General features: G+C 52.7%; 1 protein-coding gene across 3 annotated transcripts in view; it reads right to left on the bottom strand.

The window, feature by feature from the left end:
* Positions 4,992-11,766, bottom strand: part of LOC110395562 (cat eye syndrome critical region protein 2) — a 98,047-nt gene continuing 91,272 nt past the window's right edge. For all 3 annotated transcript variants that reach the window (XM_021390151.1, XM_021390136.1, XM_021390143.1), the window contains one exon: positions 4,992-11,624. In XM_021390151.1, the coding sequence (XP_021245826.1) occupies positions 11,619-11,624 (6 nt within the window). In that variant the 3' untranslated portion in view covers positions 4,992-11,618. The remainder of the gene's footprint in view (positions 11,625-11,766) is intronic.

Genomic DNA, 11,766 nt, shown 5'->3' with positions numbered 1-11,766 from the left:
GTGATAGAAAGCCCCACTGGGACGGATGCAGTGCTGGAGTTGTTGCTCGACAGTGTGAGCGAACTGATTAGTGACATCAGGCTCGGAGTCTGCCTGGGGTGTAGTGACCAGGTGATGGTGGAGTTCACACTCCAGAAGGATATGGGACAGACAAGGAGTAAAACCAGGAAGCTTAATATTTGGAAAGCCAACTTCCAGCTTTTCAGGGAGTCAGCAAAACCCCCTGGGAAACTGCCCTCAAGGACAAGAGAGTGAGTGGAACAGAGCGTTAAGGAGACTTTCCTCAAGAGACTGATGTGGCTGAACCAGAACCTGCTGGTTGAATTGGAGAACAGGAAGAGAATGCATAGGCAGTGGAAGCGTGGACAGGTACTCTGGGAGGAGCATAGGAATGCTGCTAGACTGTGTAGGGATGGGGTCAGGAAGGCCGGAGCCCAGCTGGATCTGCTGAAGGGTGCAGAGCGAAGTAAGAAAGGCTTCTATATGTACATCAACCAGAACTGGAAAGTCCCTGGTGACTGGAAAAAAAGGCAACATCACACCTATTTTTAATAAGGGTGAAAAGACAGCCCAGGGAACTCCTGACTGATCTGTTCCATGATATTCCTCAGCACAGAGGAATATCATGGAACAGATCTTCCTGGAAGCTATGCTAAGGCACATGGAAGAGAGAGAAGTGATATGGGACAACCAGCGTGATGTCATCAAGGGCAGGTCCTGCCTGACCAACTTAGTGGCCTTCTGCAGTGGTATAACTGCATCAATGGATAAGGGAAGAGCCACTGATGTCATGTATCTGGACTTCAGCAAGGCCTTTGAGGTGATCCTGCCCCTTTACTATGTGCTACTGAGACCTCACCTGGAGTACTGTATCCAGTTGTGGAGTCATTAGTACAGGAGAGATGTGGACCTGTTGGAGTATAGCCAGAGGAGGGCCACAAAAATGATCCCAGGGACAGAACACCTCTCCTCCAAGGACAGGCTGAGAGAGCTGTGGCTGTTCAGCCTGGAGAAGGCTCCAGGGAGACCTGAGAGTGGCCTTTCAGTGTCTAAAGCGGGGGGAAAGAAGGAAGGGAACAGACTCTTTAGCAGGGTCTGCTGTGATAGGACAAGGGGAAGTGGTTTCAAACTAAAAGAGGGGAGATTTAGATTGGATAGGAGGAAGAAGTCTTCTACAGTAAGTAGGGTGAGGCAGTGGAACTCTGGTTGTCCAGAGAGGTGGTGGATGCCCCGTCCCTGGAGACACTCAAGGTCAGGCTGGACGGGGCTCTGAGCAATCTGATCTACCTGTGGGTGTCCTTGTTCACTGCAGGGGAATTGGACCAGATGGCCTTTAAGGGTCCATTCCAACTCAAAATGATTCTAAAAAGATTTGTTGCATCCCAAACCAGATCTGGGGTGCACAAACAACCCTCTGTCTCAGCAGAGCTGTTTCTCTCCCTACACCCCTCCCCTTAGCAGACAGCTGCTGGCATAGAGCTGCAGCCTCCCAGCATCTCTGCAGCACCATGATGCTCATCATGGCTGCAGGTATCAGACACTATGGCAGTGCCTTGGAGTGTGGCTGGACAAGTCTGGAGGAGCAACATTTTCCAGCAAAGGTCATTGTTACCCAGATGGTCTCAGCAACCCAGCAGTGGAGACCAGCGCCGGTTGGAACTCTGGAGAAACATCACTCCCAAAGCACGTGCTCTCAGCTGCACCCACCAGGCTGTACATTTTGCCTGGTGTTTCTTGGCAAAAGGCACTGAAAAAACTAACGTGAATCTCAAACTGGTCCTGATGTTCTGCATCACAAAAAGTAGTTCCCTCCTGCCTTCAGCGCCAATCATCAGCCATGGGGCTCAGATACCTCCGTGAGTGTTTCTTCTTGACTGAGTGCAACCCCTCATCTAAAATCCTTGCGCCTCTGCTCTTCTCATCCCAGAGCAGCTGCAACGCAGAGAAAAGTGCAACCCTACTGAAAACAACTCAAAGTATCATTATTGCTGGGGCTCTGCTGCTGCCCTCCTGCAGCAGGACGTCCTACGGCCCCGTGTGCATGAGGAGGGAAGGCACAAAGCGTTTGCTTTCATCCAGCCCCAACCATTTGTCTTGCAGCTCCATTAAGTGACCTCTTGCTAAGTCATCTGGAGCTGTAAAGTAAATTGGCGCAACCATCTGGCTTGGTCCTGTTCCTTATTTAATATATTGCTAACATATCTGCCTGCATCTGATCAGTTTTATTGCTCTTTGCTAATCGCTCCTTTTTCATCTTGCGTTTCCCCTTCCCATTAAGCCCCAGCTACGCACGGGCTGCGTGTGCTCTAGGGCAGAGCTGGCAGCAGGCTGGAGCTCCCAAGCAAGGCCTCCACCCCCAGCACCATGGTGGGGAAAGGAACAGTGAGGTCCTGGTCCCACGTAGGGCATAGGGCGGGAGTGCAGGGAGAGCCCAGAGTTGGTGGGTCCCCGTGCCTCCCGCCCCATAAGCCCCGTAGGGATGCATGGCTGCAGGACGGCAGCCCCAGGGCCTGGTGCTGGCAGCCAGGGCAAGGAGTGCTCCCCTGCTGCTGCATGCCAGAGGGGAATGGGGCTTGGAAAGCAAACAAAGGGAGCAAGGGAAATATCTTGGAGAGGAGATAGAGAGCATGACTCATAAGTCTTCGGGGAGGCGCAGGGGTGTGTGCGTGAATGAGGATGTGGCAAGCTGCAACTTTGATCTCCCAGGACATCTGGCACGTGGGCATCCGCTGTACAGCTGCCTGCAGGGCAGGCTCGGGGACACGTGTGACTGCAGGAGGGTGGAAACCCGTAGTGGGAACGGAGCTGTTTCCCATGCTTCGTGCTCCCCCTCCTTCAAAGCAAGCAGGCGGCATCAACCCTACAGAATCTGTTGGGGACTAAGTGGCACCTGGCCCCGCTCCTGCTGCTCCCATGGCCCTGAGGAGCCACTGGTGTGCTGGGAAATGGCATGAAGCACGCGTGGGATAGGCCAGGGTGCACGCTGGGAGCTGAGGGCACAGTGCTCAGCCTCAAAGTCAGCACACAGCTCTTTCCTGGGCCCACAGCTCCCTGGCGCCTGTGGCAGGCACTGGGATGCTGGAAGCCCATGGCTGGTGCTACACGTGGGCAGCGTGATGTCCCAAAAGCCTCCATCCTGAGCACAGAACAGGCCGCTTCCCAAGGGAATCTACGTTTGGAGGCCAGGAAGCATGCCGGGACACATTTCCCTGGGGTAGCGGAGATCAGGGGAGGGCAGGCAGCCAAGGGGTGCGGGGCTGCCCGGTGCACACAGACCGTGTCCTCAGGGAATGCTGCTCTGTATGCAGGGACATCTTCAAAGGGGACACCCTGGCTGGGAACCCAAGTGTGGAGGCAGGCACCTGTGGGAGCTGCATCCCAGGGCGGGGATACGGTTTGCTTATTTTCCTAATGAAATGCAAAGCCCTGTGGCCTGGAAACATCCAGCAGCAGCCAGGGCCATAGCAGCAGCAAAGCTGTTTTGCCCAGGCCCTTCCCTGTGGGGCCATGCAGGATGTGGCCCTGCCCCAGCCCCCAGCTCAAGCAGGGTGATGGATGGACTCTCCTCTGCCACGGCCAAAACAAAGGTCACGGCCTGAGGAAATTGCAAACAACCTGTGCCCACTGGCCCCGGAAGGAGCAGCGCAGTCATGACAGGGGGTGAACTTTTACGATCCCACCATGCTGGCAGTCACACAGAGAAAGGAATTTTTAAAAAAGCAGTTTAAAAACACGCAGCTTCCTGGGGCTGGAAGCCTCACCCATGGGGAAACTCCATCTCCATTTCTTTCTTCCTCCTTGGGCACCCCAAGGGTGTGGCTGCCTGTCAGCTCCAGCAAAGCTATCCCGTACTGTTGATGCAAACCCCGCGCCGGAGCTCTCTGCGGGAGCAGCCATTTGTTTCCATGTGCCGAGCTGATCCCCACTGCACTCAGGCGACTGAGTCCAGCTACCCCCGATCCACGGCCACGTGGACCAGATGGTGATTGCCATGACAGGGTTGGACAAAAAGGGAGGCAAGCATCCTAGCTGGTGGGGAAAAGGAGGTTAGAAAGACAGGAGTTTAAAACATCAGAAAAAGCTCTTTCTGAGGACCAGGTTTCCTGATCCATGGTGGGAAGGGAAGAGCAGATACAAGACTGGTGCCAGCAAATATTAGGAAGGAAGGTGAGGAAGGAGGGGTACATGGCCAGCTTGCTGCTGCCCATGGGGCTGCTGACAGCATCCTGCCAAGGCTGGGTCATGGCAGCTCCCGCAGCACAGATGGGCTTTGCCCTGGCCGCAGCTGCAGGGCACTGTGAGCGGTGCTCCCCCAGGACTGGATCCAATTAGCGTCAGTGCCCAAGGACCAGGAGCAGACCCCCGCCCACCCCTGACCCACACTTCCTGGGACTGCAGCAGCAGCTGAATTCCTCCCAGCCTAAATTGGACAGCTTGCTCTCATCACCCCCAGCGTGAGAGGATACGTGACAGAGAGCAAAACCAGCCCCGGGGCTCCCAAACCACCCGGGGAGTGGGGATGCACTGGGAGTTACCATCAGCTCTTGGCCAGTTCATTTGCCTTGGCTCATTTCCCTATCCTTGCTGGCAGCCTAACTCACTGCTAAGGGCACAGAGAGGGACAGAAGAGCTACAGCAGCGGGAAGAGGTCTTGTTTTGGCCTGTGAGCATGGGGCCCTTTGTGTGCACCCGTTTGCGCCGGCTGCTGGCTGCGAGAGGGCAGAGGGGCCCCGTGAGGCTGTTGGGCAGGAGATGTGAGCAGCAGCATCTGTTAGCAGCCCGCTGGGGACGGAGGGAGCTCTCAGCAGTGCCAGCCCAGGCGGGCATGCAGCTTGCTGCCGTGTTCCTGCCTGCTGCCGCCCGGCCCCAACCCCCATTGGAAAGAAATGGATTTCAGGCGGTGTGGCCCTGGCCGGGCCTGTGCGCTCCCCACCCGGCCCACCCGCTGCCCCTGCGAAGGGAGACGAGAAAACACACTGCAGCCAGGGAGATTGCTATTTTAAGAACGTACTTTATACAAAATAACCAATTCATATGGAAATAAAATCTACAGACCTCCAAGGATCAAGCTTTTAAAAAAGTTCTTTAAAAAAATTACCCAACACACAGTATTAAACTAACTATTGAGGTAACTGTCGCTCTGGGGAACAAAGGTAATCAGCAGACCAAGACAAAATATACACAATATAAAAATAAATAGCATTCCCCTTTCCAGTATTGACCAGGAAAGTTCACACAACTTTGCAGCAGCAGGAGAGAGAGGAGCATCCCTGACACTGTGCTCTACGGGATGGGGAGGGAGGCGGGTGTGAGGGCCGGTGCGGGGCAGTGGCTGCGGCTCCAATCTGTTCTTGCACTGAGAAATTTGGGCTGCTGGCTTCAGCCCTCCCTTCACTCAGCTGCTGGGCAGATCGGCTGCTACCCGAGCTGAAGATGAGCGGGACCAGCCCCAAGCAGGAGAGCCCCGTGCGAAGCCCTGCGTGCTCATATCCCCCCCGCCTGAGGACGCAAGCAGGGTTTCCACACTCAGGGTGGGAGGCTGCTGCCCCACGCCCGCTCGCCCTCCTGCTGCCCGTGATAGTCGCGATGGGTTGACGGGGCTGGGCCCCTCCCCACCCAGCAACAAAACACACAGCAACGCACAAACACTCTCACCCAGAAGGAGAATGGCCCCCGTGTCCTCCTTACGCCCCCAGACAGATTACATTCTTTACAAACTTACAATAATACAACAGAAAAAAAAAAAAAAACAACCAAAAACAAAACAACAAAGCAAACCAACCCCACCCAACATCACCCAACTTTAGAAAATGGATGCAGTGGCATTGGCTCTCCCCCTCCTGGTGCCAAGCCAGACCGCCCTGGCCACTCCCCTGCCCCAGAGGCACAAAGTCTGGGCACGCCAGTGACAGGCACCCCTCCTGCCCGCCCTGAACCCAGGCTGTGGACCAAGCTTGGCTCCAATTGCTCCTTTCCTGACCTAAACCAATCTGTCGGTCACTGGGAAAGCAGTGATGTGGCAGGAGGAGATGCAGGGCCGCAGGAAGCACCTCGCTCCCCAGCCACATCCTGAAGCCCTGCAGCGTGGGTTGTAGCCATCCCCTCCCTGACAAGACACGGGAAGGTTGGAGCTGCACTGCTGCATACTGTTATCACTCAGGGAAATCAGGCAGCAGTGCTCACGGAGCTTGCAAGGAATAGAGGTAACAGGTTTCTGGGCTGTATGCAGCTTTCATCATTAACCAAAGCCACTGCAGAGGCAGAAACAGCAGGTCCCACCCTGCAGTGGGGCCTGGCAGGTCCCTGTGCTGGCAGAGAGATAGCACCCAGCACCGTGCAGTGAGCCCAGCAGGCAGGAAGGCACTGCTGTACAATGAGGACACCTCGATGTCACAAGGCGGGTGATGTGCACTCCCTGCCTGCTTTCTGCCTGCGTATGCAGACAGCTTGTAAGCCAAACCTTCTGCCCTTCCCTGGACAGTGAGCTCTTATCTCTGCATCTGACAGTGACGGTGAAGCACAGAGCTCAGAAACTGGGCAGCGAGGAGAGGGGAAGCGTTGGTGCATGACACGAAGTGGGACCAAATCAAAAGCCCAGGCCCCAGTTCCTGCAGCTGCCCGGCTGCCTTGGGAAGGGAGGGGGCTGCTGCACAACTTCCACCTGCCCTGCATGGATTTGAAGGCCCAAGGAGACCCTGGCAGCCCCTGACCCAATGTTGCCTACAATGAGGAAACTGTGCCCACAGTCAGTTCCACTTCTACTCAGATGCAGATTTCCCAATTACTGCCCTTCTGCCAGCGAGCCATGTGTTTCCAAACAAAGGCAATGGATAGAGGGATCTGCTGGAGCTGGTGGCGATCCCGATGATTAGTCCCTTGTCCTCCCTTCCACTGCTGGATGCACATCTCGCTCTCTCCTGCATGCACCCTCTTCTGACATCCACATTTCAGAAAGAGGAAGACCTGCACCAAATCTCAGCCACTGCTGCAGAACAAGGAAAAAAAGCCCAAGCAGGCACAAGGCCACCAGCATTAAAACTACAAAGCACCCACGGCCTTTGAGACACTGCACACGAGCAGAAGCAGGACAGCTACCGCCAAGGGCACGGCCTCACGCAGCTCCGTACACCTGCACTGCAAAGGCATGCATGGACCAAGCAGCCACAGCGCTGCAGAGCCCACAGTCGTTCCACCCCTTGGGACATCGCTTCACCCTCAACTCACTGCATCACCTTCTCCAAAACACCACAACACACACCTCAAGCCTGGGGCGTCTCCTCGGAAAGCAAAAGCGAAGCAAAGCTGCAGAGAGCAGGGTGATAGCCCTGGCTGGGCACAGAGATGCACAGAAGGCTGACAGCCATCAGTGGAGGAGACAAATACGGGTCGTTCTCTCATTATACTTTCATTTTAAATGGAGAAGTGTTGCTGTAAAGAGAGAGAAGCTGCAGGGAAACTGCCTCAGTCAGCAGAATGAGAGACAGCCCCTGTGATGAGCTTTCAGATAAGACATCAAGAAGCTGATAGCTCTCCAAGACCCCGAGAAACCACACGTACAAAAATACACACAGGAGACTTGCTTCAGAATTCTGCATGGGAAAGGGATTCAGCAGATAAGAAAGAACTAGAAGCTGTTCCAAGAAAAGTGTCTTTGTGTGCTTTAAAGTCACAGATCAAACCCGCCAGGCCTTGAAACTTCAAATTTACTTTCCTCTTTTGTCCTCCTCATTGCAGACTGGTGCAGTGGCTTGCCACCGCGCGCTTTGGTCATGCCGTGGCATTTACAGACTGCAAACTTCTGCTGGACGTGGCTCAGATCCCTGTGAAGCCTCAGCTACTCATCTTCCCAAAATACTTGGTTCAATTGCCAGGGCCCTGCAGCGCTGAAGATGCCAGAAGCTCCCAGAGTCCTAGCAGATTATACAACTGCATTTAGAATGCAGCTGAGCACCTCGGGAGCACCACGTGCCGCTTGCACCACGAGAGCACTGGGAGATTTCGGCACGCTCAGCGTTGTGTTTGTTCTGCTATTATGCAGTCTTTGACATGCACAAGCACTGCCTCGAAAGTACTGCCTCCTATTTTATTCTGCTGGCCCACGACACCAGAGGTGGATGTTGGTGATATAGCAGTAGAGGTTGGACCTTCCCACCAATATTCCATTACATTTTGTTACCATGTGACAGATGGCAGCAGAGAGGCAGCCTGACAAAATGGCGTCTGACATAGAAATGTGTACGAAGCAGAGGTGCACAACTGAACGCCTCCATGCGGGAAAGAAGAGGAAATAAGGAGGAGGCATTACTTTCAGAGTGACCTACATAGATCCGTAATTACAAAACACGCCCCTCATATGAGAAAAGCAATACCTTCAGGAAACCTTGCAAAGTCACTTGCCCAATATGCCTTCTGAAAAAGGTCTGATTGCAGAGGATGAGAAAGATGGGGTTCCCATCAGATTCCAGAATTTTTCTGTATTCTGTTGAAATGTTTTTTTAAGAGTGGCGGGAGTAAAATAATCAAAAGATATTTAAAAACTGCAGCTACTTTTCTTCAGCACTGTACACCAACCCAAGGAAAAAAGCCTCACCTTGTACCTAAAGAGCTGCTGGTTCAGTCTATTCTAAATCCCTCGTTAAATCTGCCCCTGTCACAATATCTACAAACCAGCCCACACAGCATGGCTGGGAGACCATAAGCAATGAAATTCTCATTTTCTGCTTTTCTCTGTGCACTTCTGCTGTTGTCTCACCCCACTAACTGCTCCCAGTCCCTGGGAGCTATGGGGGCTGTGAATTTTCAGTGATTTGTTCAGATTGTACCCAGCAAGATAGAACTCTGATTTTTGGGGGGGGTGCCTAGATGTCACCACAAAACAACAACAAAAAAAGCCAAAACCCAAACCAAACCAAACACAACCCACAAACATTTATAAGCAAATTATTTGAAAGTCTGGAAACTTGGAACTAAGGTTCTGCAAGCAACACCTGATCTGAGCATGCCCTGTCCCTAGGATATCCCTGTAGTCCAGCCATTGTTCCTTCTGTCCTACGTTAGTTCTTTTCTAAAACAAACCATGTGTCCTCCCAGTAGCAACTTCTGTTAGTCACTTTTATCAGAATTGCCAACTACATCAAAAGGCATTTACCTAGAAACCCACTCAACCCTGCCAGGTAAGGAACAGCATCTCCACACCTTGTACTCCACATAGGATCCTCAGGACATCCATCACTGCCTAACTCTCCATTACTCTCTCCAGGCAGACCACAAGCAATCCTTGCCTTCCCTATTCCTCCTGTTTTGACCTTGGGTTGGTACTCATCCAGATGCTGTGACTGCTAGAATCGTGTTTCCAGTGCCAGTTCCAGATGAAGACCAAGAGTGCTTTGGCTTTTTTTTTTTTTATAGCTTCTAAAACCTGCTATTCCACAAAGTTCACCATGAGCTGAAAGGCACTTCAAGTATTTGGGTAACCATCCGTGATACAGAAGACACAGGCTGAAGTACGGCAAGGATTGTTTGCAGAATATGCGTTCATCTTCACAGCATTTCAAATACTTTGCTCTAAGTTAGACTTTACAGATCCTCCATTTTTAAAGAAAATGAACTACAAGAACTAAAGATTGCTTTCAAAAGAGAAGCAACAGTTTTTCCATTTGTCCTAAGCTAGCTGTCCCGAACAGTGGTTAAACTTACACTCGTTTTCATACCAAAGTCTTCCTCTGGGGAGGAGCCAGCTAGCCCAGCAGCCTGCTGGACAGAACAGAGAGCAGCTGCAGGCCACAGGCTGGCTGCAGCACTGGGTAAGAAGCGAGTTCATAAACACACCTGTGGTACTAGCAGGAAGAAGTTTAACTCCTGTTAAGCTTGGTGGAGCCATGCACGCTGGTGCAACCCAGCTCATATGAGTGACAGCACTATCTGAGATGACAACACAGTCAGAAAAATTCTCCAGAAACCTGGAGCCAGAAATCCTCCCCTGGCTGGTACCACAGAGTCCAGGGTACACTGCTCTGTCCTCATGTGCTCACCTCTGCTGCCACAATTTGGCTGGCACATTGGCACTTCCTTCTAATCACACCACTGACCCTCCAATGCCAACCACAGCCCACGCTGGGGCAGATCTTGCTGCCCAGCCTTGCAGTGTAGCAACTCTATCCGGCTTTACTCCAGCTCTCCCAAGAATATTCAGCTATGTTAGTTGTAAGATGTGGATGAATACCTGCAGATGAGATTTCTAAGGAACTTATTTGTCAAACCAACACTTGAACGTCAGAGCTCTCATCCCTCACTGAACACAGCTCTCTCATCCCTCACTGCCTGAGCCACTCCATCAATGCTGGATTTCAAATGAGTGCTTTCTGAATCACCTGCTACTTGCAATCACTGAACCCAGCTCCTCAGGCCAAACAGCTCACGCTGTAGCAAACTGTTCCCTCAAAACAACCTCATACTCTTAGTTCCACAAGCAACTGAGTAACCAGGAATCTCAGCTTACTTTCTGCTTTGCTGCTGCCCAGAGGTGAATATAGCAAAGGACACAGAAGGTAAGGAGGGATGCAGTTCCCCTCCTTGGCAGCAGGGAGTACCGCCCTGCACAACATTTGCTCTGTGTGATAGGTGCTCCTCCACACCCAGCAGCACCTGTTTCACCCAAGGAAGTCCAAGATGACCAACTGTGCCCTTTCCTGTTTCCAAGAGCACAAACTACTCCTATGAGAAAGGCAGGGAGAGGGGTACTACGCTAGCAGAAGGGACAACGCCGTGAGCATCCTGTGCTGGTTTCAGTTCCTGGTCCTGGTTTCCTTGTTCCCCCATGATGACAGGAGCTGGAAGTGCCCTCAGGCCCTGGATCCGGAGGGGCAGAGGCAGGGGTAAGGGTGAAGGAGGAAGAGGAGAAGAGAAAGAGGAGGACACGTTATGCTCCTGAGCAATTCCTGATATTCATCCAAACAACTATTGGGTGGTGTCTCAGCTGCAGAGGACAGCAAGTCATTCATCGCATGTTCCCTGACCTCTCCCCGCTCCCCCAGACCCTCACCCTATCCTGAAAGACTTCAGTGTGATATGATTGTAAACAGTTACGGATTCCTCCAGTGCTAAGCCCACTACAAGCTGGGCCCACCCCCTCCCCCATTATGTACAATACATTCACCAACAACAGAAATTTATTTAAAAAGGCAACAGGTTAAATTCTGTAAACTGGATCCAGCTCCAAAACACACACGTTAATACTACAAGTAAAATTCCATCATCGTCCTCTTCCACCCTGAAAAATATACCTGAGTTTAGCAGTCAATGAAAGTTCCAGCCCCCACCCCCGCCCACCCCACCCAAAAATCCCTCAAACCCTGAACGAGACGCAGTCTCCAGTCACGGAAAGCCACTAGTTTGGCGATGCTCGCCCTGTGCCAGTGAGCCGGCTGCTCGGCCGCTTGGCTGGGGCCCAGCACCACTCCGGGATTCCAGCACAAACGTCGTCGGGACGCCATGATCCATGGACCCGGGAAGCTACATGCTGCTTGGGTGAGGGGAGGGTGGGAGGAAGGCCTGCCCCTCCTCCCCTGTGTCCAAATCACGTGTGGCTTTCATCTTCATGAGGTCCTTCCTTCCTCAGACTAGCTCTGGAAGAAGAAAGAATTGGAGACTTTCAACCGGCAGCTTTAGAAAGGAGCAACCTCATGATTTCACTGCTATTACTTCAAAGCTAGCGCTATCTGTGCTGACACTCAATTAGTCAGCAAAGTCAACTACGCCAACACAGAC

This window comes from Numida meleagris, chromosome 1 (genome assembly GCF_002078875.1).
Source record: "Numida meleagris isolate 19003 breed g44 Domestic line chromosome 1, NumMel1.0, whole genome shotgun sequence".
Lineage (NCBI taxonomy): Eukaryota > Metazoa > Chordata > Aves > Galliformes > Numididae > Numida > Numida meleagris.
This window is presented reverse-complemented; position numbering and strand designations above follow the sequence as displayed.